The following is a 23,406-nucleotide window of genomic DNA, read 5'->3' as shown; positions in this document are numbered from 1 at the left end:
TCCTGCCCCAGAACCCCACAGAAATGCAATAAATTGTGTACCTTGTAGACATCTAGCTCTCCACATTGGTAATCAAAGCGAGTGTAAAGCTCATTAAGCATGGTGATAACCTGCATCGGTGAGCATTGGGAGCAGATGGCTGTGAATCCAACAATGTCAGAGAAAAGCATTGTGACATTATTAAATTTCTTGGCTTGCACAACTTGTCCTTGCCACAGCTGCTGAGCAACCTCTCCAGGAAAAATCGAAAACAGAAGATCTACAGTCTTCTTCTTTTCTTCTTCAAGTGCTTGATGGGCCTTCTCAAGGGTTGCTTTTAGCTTTCCTAACCTCTTCTTCAGTCCATCCTGAGCTCTGGCCTGCTCTCCTATCAGAACAACATCTCTCAATGCGTTGTGAATGGGAATATCTGAGAGGTACAATCCGCGTCCTGTAAAATCTTCTAGTCTATCCACACAAGGAGATCCCAAGAATAGGATGGCACTGGATTCAAAAATATAGATCATTTGGCCTTTAAGATCCATTACCTGAAACAGTTAAAGAAACAGGAATTTATGCAAAACATGCATGTCAATGGTTTAGAAGCAAGAAGTTTAAAAGGAAATAGATTTTGCTGAAATGTAGGAAAATTTGATTGGTCCATTGTCCTTACATTTTTGTTTAGTTTCTTAGAAGAAAACATGAGGTGCTAAACCATAAAGCCAGCAATTAAGTTTCTTTTGCTTGAGCCTTCTGGTACAAAATTAAGACCACAAGTTAAGGATAAACAGCTAATTATGTTTGAGTATGAGTACCAGTTTGAACTTGGGAAGAAATTAAAAACAAAATGAAGAACGTTCTGGTCTTTTATCTGTTGATGAAATTTTACTGATTACAGTGCCCTATGAATTTCTATAATAGCTCTAGTGTTAGTTCATGCACTGCCTTGTATGATAAAGTGAGAAAAATGGCTTCAATTTTATCATAAAATGTTCACTGTAATCCAATATTAAAGGCATAAACGACAGAAATATTCCATTTTAATGATCTAAGAAAGCAAAATGTTTTGTCTGAAGTGTTTTTATGTCCCTCCTGCATTCAGTTGTGTAATGTACAAGGTACTGCAGAGTTCCACTTAACACTGCTTTGAAAGACCATCTTTTGAAGAAAACCTGTTACTTGCTAATAGTCATTTGCATATATAAGTACATGCAAAAACAAAGCAAAGTCTGCTGCCCCAGATTAACTGTTGCCTAGTGCAGAAACGAATCTGAGATGAAGCAGGTCATCAGTGCTACATTTTTTTCCCACTTCCTTAATAACTATGTGAAATCTTTACTGCAGTTTTTCATTTAAGTTCTTTGAGTACTGAGGCAGAATTGGAGTGCCTCAGGTGTATACAGGCTGGAATTCAACTGAGGCCAGTGATGAATAAAAGCAGGCATTGGATAATGCTTTTTACTGTCCCAGGTCACTTGCCACACACCTAACTTCAGCAAAAAGAGTAATTCCATCAGCTGAAACTAAGTGGGACCCCTGGCTGTTGCATCTAATAAAAGCATCAGAATATCAAAGACACCAAAATAACAAAGGCTGAATAAGCACAGGAAATGTCTACTTCTTGAATCCTAGAGCTGTTGCCTGATGGATGAAGAGCACTTGAGTAAAGCTGTTCCTGCTACTACCTCTGTTGGAAGTGCCCTCATTCTCAGCATCATTGCAGGTCATTGGCTTTATCTCAATTTACTGAGTTTATCTCAACATTTCAAATTATTTTTTAATGAAATCGAGCTAACAGATTTTACTGGTGTAAAAGTCCTAAAGCAGAGTTTTCACTGAATATTCACTTCAGAACCTCAATTACCTTAGAGTGCCCTCAATAAGTCATTATTCAGTTGGAATGGATGTTGAGAGGTAGACAATGCAAAGTGCAACATATTTTGTGGCTATGTGAAGAAAACAAATTCCTCACAGAAGTAATGATATTAAAAATTCTCTTACCATGGATGATTTCATATCAGTATTATCCCATCTTCTCACTCGTACCGTAAACTGCATGTTTAGCATTGTCATTATTCCACTAAAAGTGCAGCTTACTTTGGGAGTAAGAATTTCAAAATACTCTTCAAAGCTGGGCTTGGCTTGAAACTCTCTCCTGGTCAAAAGTCTTCTTATCCCATTTCCAATTTGAAGAACTGACATATCCTTGTCAAACATAAAATGAAATGGGAAAGTCTTACAGAACACAGAGGCAGGAATCACAAGTGAAGACTGTGGTTTACATGGAGATAGGGAAGGTTTAGCACTTTTGACTTGTATAGAGTACAGTAAATAAGGCTGATTAGCAAACTCAGTGCAGTCATTATGGAAACAAGGAGGCATAAGCATCACTTCTACTTCAGTTTCATACAAAATATGAGCTGCTGCTTTAATAATACCAGATAGAATAAGACTCGTGATTTTCTTAGGAAAGAAATAATACACATTTAAGAAGTCCTGATCTTTCTCCAGGCATAATATTGAGGCATCTTCAAGTCTGTCTTTTTTTCCTGCTTCTTGGCTGTGGCCACTCTGCTTCAGCAGAGTAGTGAAACTGTTCAAGAAGTCTTTAAGGGTTCCTCCAATAACCCCTAATATGTGTTCATCCTCTTCATAGCATATTTTGAATAGCTCTTCACCAAGAGATTCCTGTAGAGACTCCACGGGAATACCTGCATGGAATCACATTTTAGTCAGAACTGCACTCATGATGCTTTATCTCAGGATAACTTCCACTTTTTTTCATCCTAGACCAAATAAAATTAGCAATATCCTTTGCTGATCTGGCACTGACACCTGAGGGACCTCTTGTTTAGGAGTTCTGCTGTAACCAAAGACATACTCGTGGTGCCTGGAAAACAGGGAGACAGGAGGTTGTTCTTTGTAGAGATGTAGACAGAATTAATACAAGTTTTGTCACAGGATTTAACTCAATTCTCCTAGCTTGATATAAAGAAATAAAATAAAAATGAAAAACCTGAAAATAAGACTACAAAGTAAGCATAAATTAGGATTTGTGCACGTATGGAGGTGTAAGTACTATGCCTGATCCAGTAAATTAAATGATCTTCGGAATATTCTGGGGCACTGAGGCCAATTGGCATGGACCAGCTCATATCTTTGCTAGTATATTTGTTTTTAACAGCATAGTTGCCTGCAGACTGACTGTTGAGAATGTTCCAACGCCCCAACTGTTACTGACAATCGTTTGGAAAACTGTTAGCTGTCACAGGCCTGTGTGCCAGGACCAGCTTAACAGTTTAAGTGTACAGAAGACCATGTTTCAGTTCCTAGAAATGCTAATTTACTATTACAGATGTAGCCAGAGTTCTGTATTGCAAATGACAGTTCTCTTTTGATAGACTACAGTCTTTCAGAAAATGAAAAAGATCAAACGGCTTTTCATCAGTATAAAACTGTAACATTACTGAATGTTACAACTCCCTCCAGATGTTAAATATTAAGACTGGATGAGTCCATGACAACTCAGACTTGACAAACTCATCCCTTTAGCTCAAATTTTGACACTCTGAATTGTTAGTTGCAGAGTTCGCAGTTTGGCCTCTGTGTTGTCAGCATCACTGTAGCCCATGCATGGAGAAAATTATTTTTTAGTATTGAGACTAATTTATATATGCATCTATACTTTAATACATATTACTTACCTATAGTCTATTTTTAAATATACATATATATATATACTTAAACAAGCTTAGATTACCTGCGGCACTGGCATGATCACTGATTATTTTTTCAAAATCTTCTCTGTCCCCAGTTATTCTGTAAAGATCATAAAAGATATTAATAAAAACTCTGAAAAATCAAGATAAACATGGTAAAAACACTAAGTAACAAAAGTTACCTACACTGTCTTTAATTTATACAGACCAAGTTTTGCTGATCAAATAGGCAGTTTTTCATTAATTCAAAATGGAGTCTTGGTAGGATCTTAGATTATCCTGTGCAATTGTAATAAACTAAAGTTTTAGTGGTCTGAGCTCACATTATGGCTTGAGGCCAAATGCTATAGTCTCTCATTGATTAAAAACAGTCCTGTTTTTTTGATTGGTTCAGGTTTTTTTTGTTTGAAGCCATGAGTATATTTCATAGTGTATTGTATAATATCATCGGAATTTACATTGAAACATCTATTGAAATTACATTGCATTAAAATAAAAAGAAGTGAGAAGGTTTTTCTGTTATGAGATGAACTGCCAATAACAACTACTAACTTCAAAATTACATGTTCACTGGCAGTAATCCAGATTCTGTGACACAAAATTGCAGCCCTCTGAGTTCTCTGATGTCAATAAACATCAATCTGAATGTCAGACCCAAAATGGTAAGGACATGTAGCTTAGGTTAACTTCCATATAAGCAATAAGCTTTGGATACATGCTTTCTGAATTTGTTCACTTGAAATATCTTAAGATGTATTTCTATGCAAAAGCAATAGTGACATCTACACTTGCATTATTATATCATTCAAAATAGCATAATTTTTTGTTTTGAACTAATACTCCAGGAAGCAATACATAATTAAAGACAGGGAAAATATTCATATCAATAAGCTAGTCAGTAGCTGATCTGACCAGCTGTTTTTCATTCAGTCAATGCACGTAAAGTGCTTTGAAAATATCGAGTATAATGTAAATGATACATTGCAATTATCTGTTCTTACCATGGTGAGCAACGGTATAGTCTCTAACGTCATAATTTTTTTCCACTTTTGAAAGATTTAAACTGAGCGGCTTATTTTCTCAGATGCAGTCAATAAACTGAATCCTTGATGTATAATGAGACACTAATTTTCATTCCCTACAAGGCTCAAATGAATAATACTGGATCAGTACTAAAGAGTGCTGAAAATCAAGGTGAATTCCTCAGAAATAGAAGCCAGAAGCCAAGTGAGCCCAGTGAAAATATGTGTGTCAATATCTGTAGCGTGCATCAGAAGCCAACGTTTTTTGTATAATACTAACAGTTTGCATTTAAAATTCCTGGCAACTCAGAAACATTGGACTAATAGATGCAACCACATCTATCTTTCCATCTATGCCTGCATAGTGTCTGAGTTCGTCCAAAACACTAGCTCATTTTAAACAAAGCGCTTGCCTGTTTCCCTGCACAAATGGCCAAACTTGCTCATTAACTTTGTGATTGATTTAAATATTTATGAACATTTTAAAATAAACTAAATCATTATTAACTTATATTACATACAATGTTACACAAGACAATTGGAAACAGATTCCAGAAGTCCTGATTCTCAGTGACTACCCCAGTCCTTATGAACTGTCTGCAAAATATTTTTGCAGTTTAGTTGCAAATCCATTACACACACATACCTGGTTTCTTTTATTCTGTGTTTTGCAAGTGCTCTCTGAAGTGCAAGATTTAGCCTTTCAAACTGTGGAAGAAAAAAAGGTTATGTTGATTAAACTTCTATTGCTGGAAATTTAATTATAAGAATAACATCTTTATACAGAGAAGAATTACTTGGCTGCCCTTCAGACAAACATCTTTTTTCAAGATAGTATAGTTGTTAGAAAAGGCATGGCATTTCTATGTTTCAAGTTTATTTTACATTGAGGTCTTCAGCTCCAGTATCACTATAATTAAGCCCCTTAGCTCATGTGCAGCAGTGGCTGTGCATTTTGAATATGTGATGTGCTCTATCTCTAGTTGTCAGATGACAATAGTGACAGTGATGCTAAGAAATCAGTATAACTAACCTAACTTTCTATTCTTGCACATCATTTCTCACAAAAAACATCCTACCATGGATGCAAAATGTAGAAAAAATATTTTAAGTTTAAAATATTCTCCTAACAGAAAATGTCAGTTATTTTCTGCATCATGCCCAGGGCAAACAGTGAAAAAAACAGGCTCTTCTACTTAGTAACTTTTTCTAAGACTTGATTTTTTTTTTCCTCAGGGCAATTTTCAGAAGTGTTAAGATTGAAATTGCAGAAGGTAACAGTTTCAAATGGAGCTATAAAAGACCAATATAGCATTTTGTGCTTCTGATTATCTCATTTTCTGTTTTCAAGACTATAGAATTTCAAGACAATGTCAGAACCATTCATTTCATATTTGTAGAAAAAGAATAATTTTGGCTATGTGTGCTGTAAATCCAAATATATTTCAGATTAAAATCTAGCCACAGTAACCTTTGTAAAATGATTCTGTAATAAAAGACCCTTTAGAATATCATGATGATTTACCTTGATTTACCTCAGTCTCATGGTTTCATAGCTGTTCTGTAGGATATATCACTTTCCAGATATGCACATTTTAAATTGTTGGGGCTTATATATATAGTCTCTGATCATTCAAAGTCCAAACTTCTCATAAAGACAGAGTCACAGAATAGTACTATACTGCCATGATAGCATTTAGCTGTGAGGTTTGCTATGGTCTGGCTTTTCTTTGGTTCTCATTCCCTGAGGAAACTACCATTTTCTGCTGTATCTTTTACTTTTTGTACGTTCAAAAGGGAAATCTGCACACCTGAAGAAATTATCATGTAAAAGAAAAGGCAATATATTCTGGAGGCTTTTTCCGAGCAAAAATCTGAACTGAATAACTGTTCTACCATGTATAGCAACACAACGTAAATTTCATCTCTGTATAAACTGGTACAGTAAGTGGAATGCCATCCAATTCATTACTTATCTTCAACCTAAAGTTCCCTACATTTTTGTAAACACCTGAAGAAGCAAGTAAAACAATGGCACGCTACATTCTATCTCAAATTTCATCAGAAGTTATTTCTGGATGCACTATGTCCTGATCTTCCATGCGCTACTCAACTTTTTTCATGAGGAGCTGACAAATCAGTCAGGGTCATGATGCAGCCCCCAGTTTTGGAGTTTCCAATTGAAAGAAGTTGATGTTACTTACTGATGGTTAAATAAGGCCCTATGAAGTATTTAAGCAATGAAAAATATGTTTCTAAATGCGCAAAATTTTTATGCAGAACCAGGACTGTGAAGATGCTCAGGTCTTGACCTCAAATCAGCATGACAACAGACTACTATACTTGGACAACGTTCCAATGAATATAACTTAAAAAATTGTAAATAGCAGTGACAGTAAGCTTGAACTTGCATAGCTCCTGGGGCACATGGTCACAATAGCCTCAACTTTACAAAGTTTTTGTCCCAGCTGATGAACTAGCCTACTACAATTATGTAATAGGCAGCTGCATACATTTATACCACTCTTTAAAGAAAAATAAAGTCAGTAATTCCATTAAAAATCCCCCAAACAACTATATAGTAGAGAAGTAATACAGCAAGGTGCTTTGACAGTTCATTCATGAATTAAAAGTCCTTTCCTTTGTATGTTAGAAGAGCAGTTTAAAGGGATTAAATTCTTTCATGTAAATGCAGTAAAGGTAAAAAGAGTAAAAATTGATTATGTGGAGTTTTAGTGAAAGAGAATATGTGAAGAGTTGCAAAACCAGACCTGCAAAGAATTTAAAAAACCTCTAGCACTTTTAGTTAAGGAACCATGAATTTCCAAATAATAGAATTGTAATTAATTGAGTATACAGAGTTGGCCATTTGGCATTTCTAGTATCAATATATACTAGTCAGTTCCTTCACACTTTCCACAGCATTTGAGGTAAGCCCAAACGTTGAATGTTACAGAGTGGTACTTTTTATGTTCTTTTTACAGAGCTAAGCTACAGTATTCATCTCCACTCAAGCAAATGACTGTTCATGCATTGTACCTGTTTTCTGTTGAGTTGGGTAGAGACATAAGAGTAAGGTTTTTAAAGGAGTATGGCAGAAGTTTAGCATCGTATGATGAAAACAAGTATTTTATATTTTTTTGTGATAATGACTAATCTACGTAGAAGTATGGATTCAGTTAGGGGAATTGATGATGTGACCACTAATTTACATAAAATTAGAGTTTCTCCAACTGTATTTCTTGTAAAAAAAAGCTACAGAAATATATGGATTTTAAAGGAATAATTAAAATGATCAATGGGAGGTTGCAAATACAAGGCAAATATACAGAAAAATACAGTGAAAGGGATGGTGTGTACAAACCTGATTGTGGTAAAATCATATCCAGAAGGAGTGGAAGAGGATGAAATGAGGATTTAAACTACACAGAACTACGTAAAACCATAACTTTGAAGTCAAAAGAACTTTTGAAAGGTTTACATCTAAATGCTGACATTAAAAAGTCTTTTTAATATTTATCATTAGATACTATTAAAACATTACAATTATGCATTGTTTGTTTACCTCAGGAAAGATTAGTTTGCAGATGCTTTCAGTTAATGTGTGCAGATACACTCTACTTCTGCTCGTTTTCCTTTGCGGAAGGTTTCCTTGAGCATCTTTTTCGTGGACTTCTTTGCAGATGGGCAAAGCTGCTCTAGAGCTGTTTTCTGTGCAGTCCTTGTCATGTTCCTCAGTAATGTGACTTTGAGTAAGTAAGGAGAAAGGACATTCTCCTGTGATCTTCAAGTCTTTCAGTTTTGTACAGAACATACTGTACAAACTCTCTCTCTTGAGATTAAGAGTACTTGGATTTGTGTTTTAATAGTTCTCTTCTATTTACAAACAAGAGCAGAAGATGCCAGAATAGTAGATAAGGCAACAACTGTCAGAGATTATTGGTAGCTACAAATCACCACAGGAACAAATGTGTACCCCTACAAAACAAAAAGAAAGAAAAAAATGAAAACATTTATTTTCTCTTTTAACTCCCAAGATGTGCCAGTTTTATCATATGTGCATTAAAATAATGGGTTTTCTGGGACCTTGCTGAAGAAAGCGCTTAAGATTATGTGGCATTTTAAGCGTGTAATCCCTATTGATTTAAGTCCTTCAGGTAATTAAAGTTGTGTGCATGGTTAAGTTGCTGAATGAATTGGGGGCTGTACTCTAAAGGTCCCTTACAACTCCTACCATTCTATGATTCTACAATTAAGGCAGATCAGTTGTTTTATTTGATATTTGCTTGGTCATATTGATGGATGAGAGCAGAATTCTAATGAGAAAACCTTTTTATTTCTTCACAAGCAGCTATTATAAACTACCTGATACAGCACAATGAAACTGATTTGTTATGAATACTTGAATCTCAATTTACTTGATGCCCAAGATATTCTTTTTGTAATAGAGAAATGTACAACTAAAGTTAGCACTTGTGCTTCTGGAACAACAAACCATCCACTGACTGCTGACAACTACCATCATGGGAATTTGCCCACTTAACTGAAGTTGCTTGGAAACACGGGGGACTTTTATTTTTGTTTTGAAGGGGATGTCTTTTAAACAAAACATTAAAATAAAAGGGACAGACTTTTTATTTGCTCCCCATTTGTTACATTTATTTCAGTTACACTTAATTTGAAAAAGACTCTTCCATTAAGGGCTTCATTTTCTATTGACTGTATATCACAGAACCACATCCTCTCACCCTCATATAATACTCTAATCAGGTAATCCTTGAGAGCTGCTGGCAACTCTGGAAGCAGCAGTAGTATTAAATTTGTCTCTCTGGAGATCCAATAACTGTTTCTTTCAGAGGCACTATGGCTTTAATCAGCCTCTGCACTCCACTGATTATTTCTGCTCTTGAGCAATCCCAAAGAGCTTTTAGGGTCAAACAGCAACTGTACTACGGTTAAAAATAACTAACTCCCTGACAGGTTATCAGCTGCTGCTTTTGAAACAGCTGGAATGAATGGCACAGCAGAGGAGTGCTGCAGAACCAGCGCGAGTGGCACAGTTAAGAGGAGAAACAAGCAGAAGGTACTTTGGCTGGACCTACTACTGAAAAAAAACCATTGTCACAAAAGGCCCTTTTAAAATAATGATGGTGTCAGAGCAGCTTCTAGGGGACATCTATCAAAATTATTAAAGTATTATTTTAAGAATCAATAAACAGAATGCTAAGAACCAGAGGAAGGAAAAATGTTTATATAACATTCCACATTTCTGTTTTCACTTTCTACTTAGAAACTCATTAGTTTCTGCTGCATTGACATCACTAAGGCTTCATTTTTTATTGTGGAATACTGCTGTGTAGCAAATGAGGCAGTGAAAGCAAGAACTACACTCTCATACATAATCACACATAATACTTTTCTTTATAATGCAAGCATTGTTTTATATATATATGTGTAGAAGTATTTTTTTTTCAGGAGCCATTATATAATCTTGTATTACTTTACTAAAAAAGAAAAGCAGAAAAGAAACATCCTTTCTGTAGTTAGACTGATCTATGTACTGAAACAGACCATAAACCTATACATGCACCATTATTAAAGGATAAAAAAAAAAGGCAGCTTTGATGAATCTGAATTCAGGCCTTAAATCTCAAGATAAACAACTTCATAAAGTAACACTAATAAAATTTTATATTGGGTATACCAGCATTTTGGAAGAAAAAAAATTATTAAATATATTTTTGTGGAAAAAAAAGTAGAATAAAACTTTTAAAACACCTTGCAGTGAATGTAAGACTGCATTTATATATGCTGCTGTTTAAAAAAAAAAAAGTATCTCTCCTCTGAAGAATGTTAAGACTGAATTGACTGAACTGACAGTTAAATTAGATATCAACAAATATTTACTACATTTGCACTAAACTAAGAACAAAGGAAGTGAATGTCCTCCAGCAATTATCAATAGTTCTGATAGCTGGTGGGTTTTTTTCCCTGATGGTGAAACTATTTCTCTCCTTCTAGAAGAAAATAATCCGAAATTATTCGGGAGTTCACTTCCATATTAGCATAATATATTTGAATTAAATTAGATTGATGTTGCAAGGAAAACATCCGGGAAGATAGAATCAATTGTGTGAACAAACTGGCGCCATTATTTTACACATGGAAAACATGAAGTCTCCAGAATCTGCCAAATGGGAAGGAGTGGTCCCAGAAGATGGTCATGGGACAGGACTTATTCAGGGGTAAAACGTGCACTGATATAAAGGTTCTCGAGTCAAATAAGATGCTTGACGTGCAGCTACTATGTCTGTAGCTTTTTTTGCGATGCAGCCTGCCATCCTTCATGCTGTAGGACACTCACGTTCAGTCTCTTTCTGCCCTGGTGGTAACTGGAATCTGTGCTCTTGCTCTGAACGTGACCTTGGGTTCCTGTTAATTTATGACAAAATCATCACTGATTTGCAAGGAAGTGGATATCCATGATGTTTCTAGTAAAAATAAGGTTGTAAAAAACCAGTATCATTAATGTACAGATCTTTACAAATACTGATGACACAGTTCCTAAAGAAACTTTCCTGCAGGACTAAGTATCTTGAAGTTCCTGTTTTCCAAAAACAAATGGGATGACCCTTTAATAACATATATCGCAGTTCAAAACCAGTATCAACCTAACAGGCATAACATTTTTCAGGCAGTGACCAATTCAAGAGTCTTCCTGACTTCTTCAGTGAAAAGACCTGCTACAAACACATCTTTAAAGAAACAAAGTGTGAAACCTAATTCCGTTACAGAGGATTGAAATACTGAAAAAAACATGCACACATATATACTAGGTTTTCCTTTAATAAAACATCAAATTGGCATCCGGTATTTTACATGCATCTTATACTTCATTACAAGTCAGAAAAATGTTGTGTTATGGGAAAAGCCATGTCACTCAAATGGTAATTAGTGGTTTTAAAGGTCTATCAGGAGAAAGATAATGACTTGGCAGTGTAAAGTTTAGAGAAGAAATTTCAGCAGTACAATGAACCTTAAAAAGGTATGGGGAAGATGATGGCACACATCACAGGTCAAGTCAAACATCTGCAGATGTGTTTCACGAATGAGGAACACCTGCCTTCCCTTTGTTCACAATGTTTAAAGACCTGTTCTGATAATTAAAAAAACAAACGGAGTAACATAAAAAAAGTTTCTGTGTTTAACTTCACTCCAAACATGCTTTGCAAAAGCTCACCCCAGGGGAGCAGCAGTGTTTAATGTGCTTTCTCCATTTCTGCCATATTAATTGCTGTCATATTTACCTCGGGAAGCAGAGTGAAAATTAAAATTAAATAATCTGCGGTGAGATCAAACTACAAGCAACCAATTTATTCAGTGTCTGGCTGAATGCAACATGGCGCTGTTCCACTCAGAAAAATGGATGACTCTATATAGCCATAGCAGCAGAATAACTTCACAGTGCTCAAAATACTTTGTGCAAACATTTCCTTGCATATTTACATTCATACTTGTCTTACAGTCAAAATGCCTTCCTGTATGCTTATTTGTAGCAGTTGCTTCTAAATACTTTCCTTTGCTGCTACACTTCCTTGACACTGTCATGAAATACAGTGCAATGAATCAATCGTACAGTAAAACCCCCTAATAGTAACACTGCCATTTGTAAGAATTAATCATTACCACTGAACAGTAGCTAAGGATGGTTTATAATCTTGGTTTATGGACATGTCAGAAAAACTAGAAGCAACATTAAATACTTTTTTCTTATTATAAGCAGAGTCCTTTGCTCAGAGGATAGAATATGGTATATTGCTATAACGTAACCTTTTAATTTTCAATCACACATATGACTTTGTTGGGTGAACTGCTGCATACTGAATAAGAATTTTTAAAAAACAGTTTGTTTTGCAGCACTCAAAAGGTACCACTGACTGGGTCTAACTTTGAACCACACAATAGTGATCACAGCACTTGCAGCATCTGGGAGCCATTGCTTCAACAGAAGCAGCTGTTAACTTGTCTCGCCTTCATGTAAGACAGTCTTACAACTCCCACTCAGCTGCAATGTCTGTGGGATTCAAAAACCACTGCTTTTTGCCCCTTGCTAGTCAGTAGGCCTCTGTACAGAACACTGGCAGGAACTGTTACTTTTAAGTGCAGGCAAAACACAATTGGCTTCTAACAAAACAGGTTAGCATCCATCGTCCTATACATATGTAGCAGCTCATCATGGATTCAGCTGTTGTTCCTGTCAGCAGACAATCACTGGGAAAATAACTAAATCCTGTCATTTTATCTCATTAATATGAAGTGCAATATCTGCACATTCTTTTTTCTACGTCAAGTGCTGTGTGTTGCAACAGAATCAAAGCCCTGGTGATTTGTCCATTTCCAAGGATGTTAAGGAGGCTTCTAAAATAATCAGAGAAAATTGCTCAAGTCTGCATCATTATGGAAGTTAATATTTTAAGAAGCCAAAGTAACTACTTATTGGTCTTAATAAATCCTGTACAAATAAGTAAGCTTTCTTTGGCTTCTTCATTGCTAACTTGAACACGTTCAGAGTGTACACACTTTCAAAGCAATAATTTGTTCGGGTATTGCTGCTCTGGAGAGCACGAGGTGTAAGTAACTGGAGAAGATAGGCAAATCTGTTTACAAATTTCTGGAGAGCACGAGATGTAAGTAACTGGAGAAGATAGGCAAATCTGTTTACAAATTTCTAAGTGTTAGTGAGTCATATCTAATAGAAAACTGACAATTTTTTACAGAGGTAAAGGACATCTTGGAAAAGTTGCATCCTTATGAAGAGCAGTGAGATGTTTTCCTGCAAATCCCCAGCCAGAGACTTAACCCATCAGCTAAAATTTACAGATGCTTCATTTACCTTCTGTCATTAACACAGTAAATGCATTTGCTAACCTACTTGGCGATAACTGTATCATCACACAAGAACAATTTAAAAGCTCTTATCACATGTAACTTGCGTATTAGGTAAAATGCACAGTACGGATAGTATTTCTAAATCTGCATCAAAAATAGAAACATAATTAAAATATTAACCAGACTAAATTACATAAAGAATACAATTCTATAAAAAGAAAACTGCAAAGACAAGGAGTTGAGCTCTAGGAAATCCCAAATACAGGTGATATTCAATCATTACCACCCTTGTGTAGATATGACCTTTACTTATACTACGAAGTAGTACATTTTTTTTTTTCCCAGCAAGATTTAGGATCTTTCACATCACAGATCTTTGCTACTTAAGCAGAGGCAATAACTGCTGAAAAGCTTTTTATCCTCTCTGTAGATCAGGATGAGACGTGATAGTGGACAGTGAACTTCACAATAATTTACTAGTACACAAGAAATTACTAGATTCAACAATTTAAAATTCCACCCTACCTCTCAAAAGGAATACACTTTGTCAGACATGAACTTTTCTGCTTATTCTTCAACACTTCCACCCTTCCTTCTGCCAAGTAATCCATAGTTCTGATCTATCTGTACCCCAGAGCCATTGTGTGCAATGCAAAGCCCATTTCCAGTGTCTTGCTGACAGACATAGCTCTGTTTGAGGCCATTTCTAAAGTACACTAAAAACTTTTCTGTGAGTTACAGCATAGTTTTGATGGTAAGGAAATAGTACATGACATCAGAGCACTTACTCAACTATCTAGTGAAACTGCAGTGACTACTAAGCTAAGCACAATATAATAAAGCAGTTATGATAAAAGAATACAAGTCATAGCAATCGAATATTATTTTAACAGTCCAAACATTTTAGTAAACCCAAATTCAGTGTTGAAACTTATCCCAGTGCCTGTCCCATATGACTCCTTAGGGCAAGCTAAAAATCTACATTTTGCTTACAAAGAGGACTTTCTCCCCACATAATGTGGAATTTTCTCACCTTTCTTCCTTTTTTCTTTATGAAGTGTTTTAAGAAACAGAGAAACACAATCGTTTCCTCTGTGCTCCAAGCTGGTTGTGATTGCATTGCTGCAACATTAGACAGCTATCAAGCCATGAGATTAAGAAAATAATTACCTTTGTTTTCTGAGAAGAAAACGTTATCTCCTCTTCCATCTTGTCTGTATGACAATCAGCAGAAAACAAGTTTATGGAATACATAAGTAAGCTTTCAAAACTGTCTCATTTTGTGGTCACTCTGAGACAGACATTTCTGCTGTTTAAAATACTGACATTTGAGTAAAACCACCAGGCTCTATACTTCCATATAGAAACCAGTATTCTTAGGAAAAAAGCCTAGTTTTAAAGTATCACTTAATTTCTGATACTGATTTTGTGTCTGACTCATTTGCCTCTAATGGTCCAAAGCAAATCCCTGGATCCAAATATAGCCCTGGGAGAAGTCCACACTCCAGATGTGAATGTTATATTGCAGCCACATCTCTGTTTTCAATTACAGGCACAGGAGGGAACCTAATTAGTGTGCCCCCATGTTTTGGCATGTAGCTAAAGGAAGTACTGATTCCCAAATGTTGCTTGTAAAATATATGTCATTTTAAGCACTGCATGTACTTTCACAGGGTAAATATTTTTCCTATGTGGGGACCAAATAACAGGGAGGCATGATGAGAAGATAGCGTGGGAAAAATATTCTCTTCCTGTGAGCCAAAGCCTATGTGTGAAAACACTTTGCAGCAAGCCCAGCAGACAGCCTCATGGCACCTTCAATAGCAGCCCTTGGCTGTGGCACATCCTCACATACTCACCCCTGGCCCGAAGCCTGGTTTGTAGCACCTGCCAAGCAACTGGAAACAGAGGAGATGCTGCAGTGAGGACTAGAAAAGCCAAAACCAATCCAAAGCAACTGGAAACTATTCTTACACTTCAAAGGAATTTATTTTAAATGTAGCATTTAATTTGTATGTCCATGAAAGTACAATACTTTCATGAAAATTGTAAGAAAGCTAAGAAATAAATTTATGTCTCCAGAACTCTTTATTTTTGAGAATTAAAACTCGTCCTGAAGATATGCAGTGCTCATTATGGTTCTGGAACGTGAAGCAATTGTCAATTGCTGGGCTTACACACTCTTTCAAAATACCTACTTACAGCTGCAAAAATTACTACTGCACATAGCTTTATTCATTTAACTGGACCTGAAATCTGGACCTGGATCTGAAAAATCTAATTTTTATTTCGTTCATAGATTAATTTTTTTTCAGAAGCAAAGAAAGTAAAAGACAATTTTAAATATTCTGTAATAAGACTGAAATCTAGTAACTTTTTATCTCATACTATTTTTTACTGAAATATTTAGCTAGTATTCATTATTTAGTCAGGATTGCTGCATTTTCTATAATAAAGGAAACACCAAACTATTTCAGACTTCCAAATTTCTAGTGCATGAAGTAACTTCTCATTTGAAAACTAGATCCTCATTTGGTTTGGATTAACTGTGAAGCACCTTCAGAGATGATAAAGTAATTTTATTTCTTCAAAGACACTGATCTTGCCGAGACTTGCACATGCTTGTATTCATCTATTTGAAGTTGAGTGTGGATAACTATGGATGCAACTGACACATAGGTCTGCATCAATGCTATTATTGTTATCATTTTCCCAAACATACTCAAGCATTGTAGAGCAATATAAAACACTGATTGTAGCATCTTATGATAATGCATATGGTTAAATATTCCCTTTGTTTTTACAGCATTAAATTATAATGAAGAGTGGGTTTTATTTATAAAAGTACTGAAAGTTTTCCAGAACTCTATAGATCTTGGAGAACTGTCTGAAAACTAGGTCTGTAGAAGGCAAAGTATTTCATTAGTAGATTTGAATTGTAGTTTTCTGAGTATTTGCCACCTGCCACTTCTCTTTACAATGACTTCAAAATCATTTCCACACTGAAAAGCACTGACAACTACCTTTCATGTTTATTCATGCCAACTCCCATTGACTGTTGTCATTGTTTTGAATGTTTTCTTATTTTCGAAGCAAAATGCAGCTTTGGCTTTTTTTATTTTGAGTTTGGCAGGCAGGTATGCAGAGATGATGGTAAACACAGAACTAAGGCCATTTGAGATTCTAGAAAAGTTAAAAAATGTGCATGGGGATGGTAATAAGAGGAACTTCTAATTAGTGAAAGTAGTTTGTCCTGCAGCAAGGTCATATGCTTATAATTTTTTTCTGACAGGGAAAAAAAACCCTAAATCAATTGAAGAGGTATATTCAACTAGAATAGATGGCTGAAAAGATGTTTTCACAGCCATCACACGGTTACTGGTTCTGCTTTAGCTACAGCCCATGTCAAAGAGAGCAGGTCTAAAGAAGAGGAAAAATCAGCTACTTTCAAAGTAATTGAAATTGCTGATTTGGACATGTGCACTGTAAATCAGTACCTTCATTTTTTATTTTACTGATTGGCCTGCCATTTTTCACACAGTGTACAGGCAGCTGTAGTTAATCATATCCTACCTCTTTCAAAATCTGCTATTTTAAAAAAGATTTGAGTATGCAAACACATATGGAAAGCACAGTTCCAAAGGCTATCAGCATACCTTGTGAGATCGAATGTTTTAGGGATACATTACAATACCAATTTCCCAGCTGTGTTTGTATCAGTTGCTTTCTAATACTCTTTTGGAAAATACAGCAGGTGGGCATTTGAAGCAGAGAAAGCTAGGTAAATATGGTAAATATGTGAATTTATATTGTCTTTAAAAAGAAAAGCTTCTTTTTTTCACTAAACCGATGAAGCCAAGTAATGGTGAGATGGTTTGTGAAATACTGACCTTGAACATGTGGCATGAAGAGAAATTAATGTTGTTACTTAATCATAGTAAAATTTGCAATCAATGACTGACATAAGTGTTACTATATGCCATCTCTGTAACCAACCTAAACATTAAATAAATCAAGAGGCACATTTTGGTTTCCTGTAGAATGTTCATTCTGTGATACTTGTTATTGTCTCCAGTGCAATTGCTGGAGTTATCACAGCTACTAATCTTTCAAATCCTTCCATTCAATTTATTCTGTGTTTCTTTTAGGTATGTGAAAGAAATAAAATTGCATGGTGTTTCTCAGATTACTTTTGCACATTGAAAAGTCAGCACATGCAAATAACAGCAGCAGGGGGAGGGTGGCATGCAAATCTAACTTGGAGATAACTGGCGTATTCACCACATACTGTGTATGTGATACTTCCCTTTGGCCTTGGTGTCATTTGATGTAGAGACTAAGGTGAAAATGTGACCCTGAAGGAAAAATAACCAGAAAATATTTATTGGTTGTTCAGCTTTGATGCATCTATTAATTAAAAAAAAAAAAAAGGAATGTGTGGGACAGACTACAGAAGAAATCTGCAATCTAGGTTATTCAAATCTAGCAATGTGAGACCCTTCATAAAGAATTTTCTGATGTCATTATTAAAATGTAGCTTCTTGTTTTAATAATATTTTCCGTTACAATCAGAATCATTGAGACATTCATCATGATGCAATGGAAAATACCTATATGCTACTTTTCCAAACCTTGTAGAGTACTGAACGAGAGAAAAGACTCATCCTTATAGCTAAAAAATATCATCTAACAGTGGAATCCTGGGTCAGTGCTGCTCCCCCGCTTTAACAGCAGCATTTTGAAAGATTTTGTATATTTCAAACCATGCATTACACTGATTCAAAGTTGAATATTAAATCTGACAAAACTACAACTAATCTCATCCAGCTTTTTTGAAACTCTAGCCTCTGCTTCAGTTCTGGATATTACAGTGTCAGACTGCTAGGGACCGACTGGCAAAGGAACATTCACTTGTCCAAAATGCTTACAAACTACACTGAAAACCACTGATTTTGGTGGTGTTTTGGATTAAGAGAGATGAAACAGATAAAGAGATCTGAGGGAATGGAGATTCAAGAAAGGGTTAACAAAGAACACAGTGCAGAATCTCTGATCAGATGTACCAATCACCTGCCTCTCATTTGAGGTACAAATTTGGGGTTTAAATATAGAGGTAAATTAAACTTATTTTAGCCATAAGGATTCTCCCATTACTTTTCCTACAAACTGTGACTTTTTGGCCAAGGCCCTCAGGTCTTTCTCTCACTGGGAAAATGCAGACAGCTTTTCCGTAAAACACAGTGCTAGAAGCACTACTTGCCTGGCATCCTTGAAGGCCCTGATCTGCATTCCCAGGAGGAATCAAATGTAATTGATAAATATCTTTGTCTCAATCCTTCAGCTTGGGCAATGATAGGTAAACTACACAGATAGGTCCCAGAGCTGTGCCCCATCAAAGGCCCTTCAAGTATTAGTTCCCATCAAAATGTTAAAAAACAACTCTGTAGGTGCTATTTTCTAAATCTGTAAAATGGGCATCCCACCACTGCACAGCTGTTTTTTTTTCACTACATTAAGAAACCATGGGACCAGATATTAATATGTCTTCGACTTACTATGTTGCACACTGGTGCCGTGAATAGTTGTTCCAAGCCAGCACAGATAACAGATAGCTGTTTCAGTGATGAAAGGCCAGAGAGACTGGACAGTGAACTGTGGGAGAAAACCTAAAAATGAACCAAATTCAAATTCCCTCCCAGCAAGTCCATATGTACTCAGAGGAGTATTTCAAGTAGATTGTCAATGTCATTTGACTATTATCCTGAAAAGAGATGCTCCTCTGACTGCAAAGTTAAATTTATTGTTAACTGGGTTCTTGATAAAAAGAAATCCCACAACAAATAATAGGTTCTACCTCTGTGTTGGTGTATGTGCACTGAAGGAGAATGCTGCTTAGGAAGTTCTCTCTTTTCTAGAAATGTATGAAATTTCACAACAAAAACTCTGAGACTAAGTGTATAGTTGGGGCAGGGGGAGGGAATGACAGGCATTAATTCCTAGAGGATATAACCAGAGACCTAAGTTTAAGGATAAAAAGGTAATATCTCCAACACAAAGAATTTCCTGTGAACAGGAAGGCACTATTTTTTTAAGCCTTTGGGTATTGTGGAGCATCTGGAAGCACTATGAATCTTGAGGAGTATGTACTCTCAGTAGGTAAAAAAAAGGAGGAAAGAAAAGTTGCTGCTAGGGTCAGAACCTTTGACATTTCAACACACAATTTAAGCAATGTTGAAAATTCAAAACATTCCTTTAAAATACTTGTCCCTGGCAAGCTCCAATGAGACAAAAGCACTTAACTTTACAAGTATCCTGTGACAATGGAGAAACGAAGTTCTCAAAGTATCTCAAGTATCTTTGCAGGATATTCATGTTCTAAACCTTTGCTCTGGGTTTTCAACTCTGTTTATGACAGGCATCTAAATCCCATGCTGCCCATAATATATTAAACTGACAACAGGATTGCATTCCTAAGTAATAAGGCTTCTTCGCTGAAAGACAAGAGTACCAAACTCAAGTGCAGCATTAAAGATCTGAATGCATTTATTAATATTTTACTAAAGATTATGAGTGTTTTCCATGGTTGCAGAGTAACAGTTGGGAAAGAAAACAGTGAGGATATGTTACATAAATAACTGCATATACCGCCTTTTATTGCATATTTATTCCAGCATTAGCTAGATCAGGTATTTACAACACAGTACATTACAGCAAGTGCAATAAAATCTAACCATATTTTATTTTAAATACATAGACTCCATTAGATGCTTTTCTGCTACTTCTACACTCATTTCAGTTTCTTATATTTTTTTTCCCTACTCCAATTAATTGCTAATAAAAATCTGCCCACAACATGGGCAGATGATCTTTTTGCCAAATGTAAGTCATAATCCTATATTCCATCAGTACTCACACTCTTCCTGTCTTCAAAGCCTATTTGAAAAGTTACTCTTACCTTTTAATTCTCCTTTATCTAGTGTTTAAACCTATTTTTGCTTAGAAGTTAGTATTGCTTAGAGCTGAAAAGTATTCTCAAAGAGAAACCACATTTCATATACTATATTACTCGACAGTTTAAAGAATAAATTCACTAGTGTTTGCTAGTGTCAGTCTCTAGTGTTCTAAGAGAATAATTATTCTGCCATGATGTTCACCACTATCCTATGCATGGTGTAGCTGTACACCAAACTTTAACTAAATCATGACTGTTGGTTTGAAAATATGCTGCTGTTTCAGTCTATGACTTTTTGCACAAATAGATGACTATGATGCTGCATTCCCAGAGATCTGCAGCATATGACATGTAAAAAAAGTGCAGAGTTGATCTAAGATGATAGTAATCTCAGATCACCTGAGTAGTCTCTGTAGTCTCTGCCTCATGAATTTACGAAAATATTTTGCAAGCCATGCCGAACGCATGACTGGAAGACTGGTCTCCTCTACGCTATTTCATTGCCACCACACAACCAAATGTTTTTTTCTAGGGAAGGAACTATTTCATTACCTTTTAGCATTTATGTAGGCTGCCATTCAGTCAGCCAGCTTGACAACTTGGTCAACATGTGAAAATTCTTATGAAGCCTTTGCTTGAACTCAAATACTGTTATTTATGTGCCAATGTTATTTTGCATTCTGCTTTTCCTCTACCACTGTTGCTAGGTGTATTATTTGTTTATTTTAATCTCCCAGAAGACCCAAATTAAGATCACAGTTCTAGGCAAATATACAGTAAAAGATGATGTTTGACCTAAAGGGTTTGCTCTCTGAATAGCTACGACAGAAAAATGGGATATGAAAGAAAGCAGTGCAATGCTTCTTTCAGAAGTAGGAAAATAAGGCATGACAGAGATCAGAAAAGGAAGACTGGAGCTGAACTAAGAAATTAATCTAGATCTCTTGAACTGAGTTGCATAAGGTTTTTTTCACTAGGAATTTGGTAGATATGAGAGATTTACAAAAATCAGGTCAAAATTATAAAAATTTGCAGACAGATTTTAAAAATAAATATAGGATAAAAAAACTTGCATATTGCTCCATGTGAAATTCAATTAGAATTTGTAGGTAGGAATCATAAAATGGTGTAGGCGATGTATATAAAAGCAGAACAAGGAAGGTCTCCTCTACCCTGTAGTTTCATGCCTAACAGGTGCTAGTTTTAACTTCATTCTCTCATTTCTGAAGAGTCTGTAATTGCTTATGGGAAAAGCATTTCCTCTCTTGTTTTCTTAATGTCATGCAACCTTTAACTGAATCAAAACAAGCATTTAATTAAATCGAAAATTAATTGTAATTATTTCTGTCATGATTTCCTGATTTTTTGAGGGGAAAAAAAAAGATCAGTTCCACATTGAACAAAAGCCTTGCTAAGTTTCTTAAGCCACAAGGCTATATCTTTTCCTTCACACCATTCTTCTCATGTGGAAATTCTAAAATCCTGCCTCGAAATAACCTTTGTGGATTCTATGGACTAACAGCTATATTTTCACCAAAATTTGAACAGTTATTAATCCACCAAATATTTTTCTCTACAGGATACAAATGGTTTTGCACTCTCAGCTTGCCAGTGGAAATAGAAAACTATGAAGACACTTTTAGCTACAATTAAAAAAAAAAGGAAAATTTTATTTAAGAGGGAAATTTAAAGTTGGATTCATGCATGCTTTCTCCAAAGACATGGAAATTTTGCCATTTTTAGCAGTGCTATTTAAAACAGGAACTGCAATGAGTATTTTAGGCTCCAGGGTGCCTGCAGTCAGGACTAAGGAGCCACACAGCTATTAATGTAAGCAGACACTCCTCCCTATTAACCAGAAGACAGCAACTGGCTGTATTGTCTTGTGTTTTCAAATTGTAGAAATAATTATGAGCAAATGCAAAATCCCATTTTTTCCAGGCAACACACTGGAAATCTTGCTGAGGTGCTTCTCCACTGTAGTCAACCTTTTACTATTGCTCTTTCATGTGTGAAGAGTTCCTGTATTTGCCGAGGAGGGAAATCAGGTTTCCCTGAACAACTTTTGTCAGCCTCCATCTCTATCAAGCACCAAGTGAAATGTATAGTTAAAATGAAGTGAAACACATGTTTACCTTGGTTGGCATTAGAAAGACACTCATCACAGCCCTGTCTAATGTATCATAGAAAAATCTTTGTCTGATATTTGAAAGATAACTGTGCTGTTATTCATTAAAAGAGGAGAATTTAGCAGCAACTACTGTATGTAGCATCACAGAAACTGTAAGTTTTACCACACCCTCTGGAATTAATGGCATTCTAGAATTACATCGAGTCCACTAAAATATATTTTCCCCAAAAGCGTGATACATTTTTTTGGGGACTACTTTAGAATGAGGCCGAGGAAGAGATTCACATCATAAATGTATGTTTTTTTCAATTTCCATTTGTGGAGGAGAAAAAAATCAGAGGATTTTAGCACACTGCCTTATAGTAAGAAACTTTTACTCCCATTGAAACAATTGGATGACTTGCATGGGATATTCTCTGCAACTCTCTAATACAGATAGCTATCTAAGGGTTAGATTCCACAACACTTGATAAAACCTTTGGAACTGGTTCCAGTCTCCTCCAGGATGATGCACACACTCTGCTTTCTAGATTACTAGCCACGCAATTAAAGCTCTCTTCCTGAGCCACTGCATGGCTGACCTATTTTCTATATGGATTTAGCTAAAACAATTGATGGGCATAGCCATGCGTAAAGTGCAAGGCATAGCCAAACAGACCCAAGAGAGGGTTTCCAACAGCTCTTTGCCCCACAGACCCATGCTGGGATGCAAGT

General features: G+C 35.9%; 1 protein-coding gene across 4 annotated transcripts in view; it reads right to left on the bottom strand.

Moving 5' to 3' along the window:
• Positions 1 to 23,406, bottom strand: part of GUCY1A1 (guanylate cyclase 1 soluble subunit alpha 1) — a 35,317-nt gene that overhangs the window by 7,484 nt on the left and 4,427 nt on the right. For 2 of the 4 annotated variants that reach the window (XM_061993913.1, XM_061993914.1), the window contains exons 2-6: positions 8,286 to 8,698; positions 5,367 to 5,428; positions 3,740 to 3,798; positions 1,981 to 2,690; positions 42 to 527 (exon numbers count right to left, since the gene is read on the bottom strand). In XM_061993913.1, coding sequence (XP_061849897.1) covers positions 42 to 527; positions 1,981 to 2,690; positions 3,740 to 3,798; positions 5,367 to 5,428; positions 8,286 to 8,534 — 1,566 coding nt within the window. In that variant the 5' untranslated portion in view covers positions 8,535 to 8,698. Of the gene's footprint in view, positions 1 to 41; positions 528 to 1,980; positions 2,691 to 3,739; positions 3,799 to 5,366; positions 5,429 to 8,285; positions 8,699 to 11,084; positions 11,203 to 14,779; positions 14,891 to 23,406 lie in introns of those variants that run through there. The other 2 variants (XM_061993917.1, XM_061993915.1) reach the window with 2 other exon arrangements.

Source organism: Colius striatus, chromosome 3, assembly GCF_028858725.1.
Source record: "Colius striatus isolate bColStr4 chromosome 3, bColStr4.1.hap1, whole genome shotgun sequence".
NCBI lineage: Eukaryota > Metazoa > Chordata > Aves > Coliiformes > Coliidae > Colius > Colius striatus.
The sequence above is the reverse complement of the archived record's forward strand: the minus strand, read 5'-3'. Positions and strand labels throughout refer to the sequence as shown.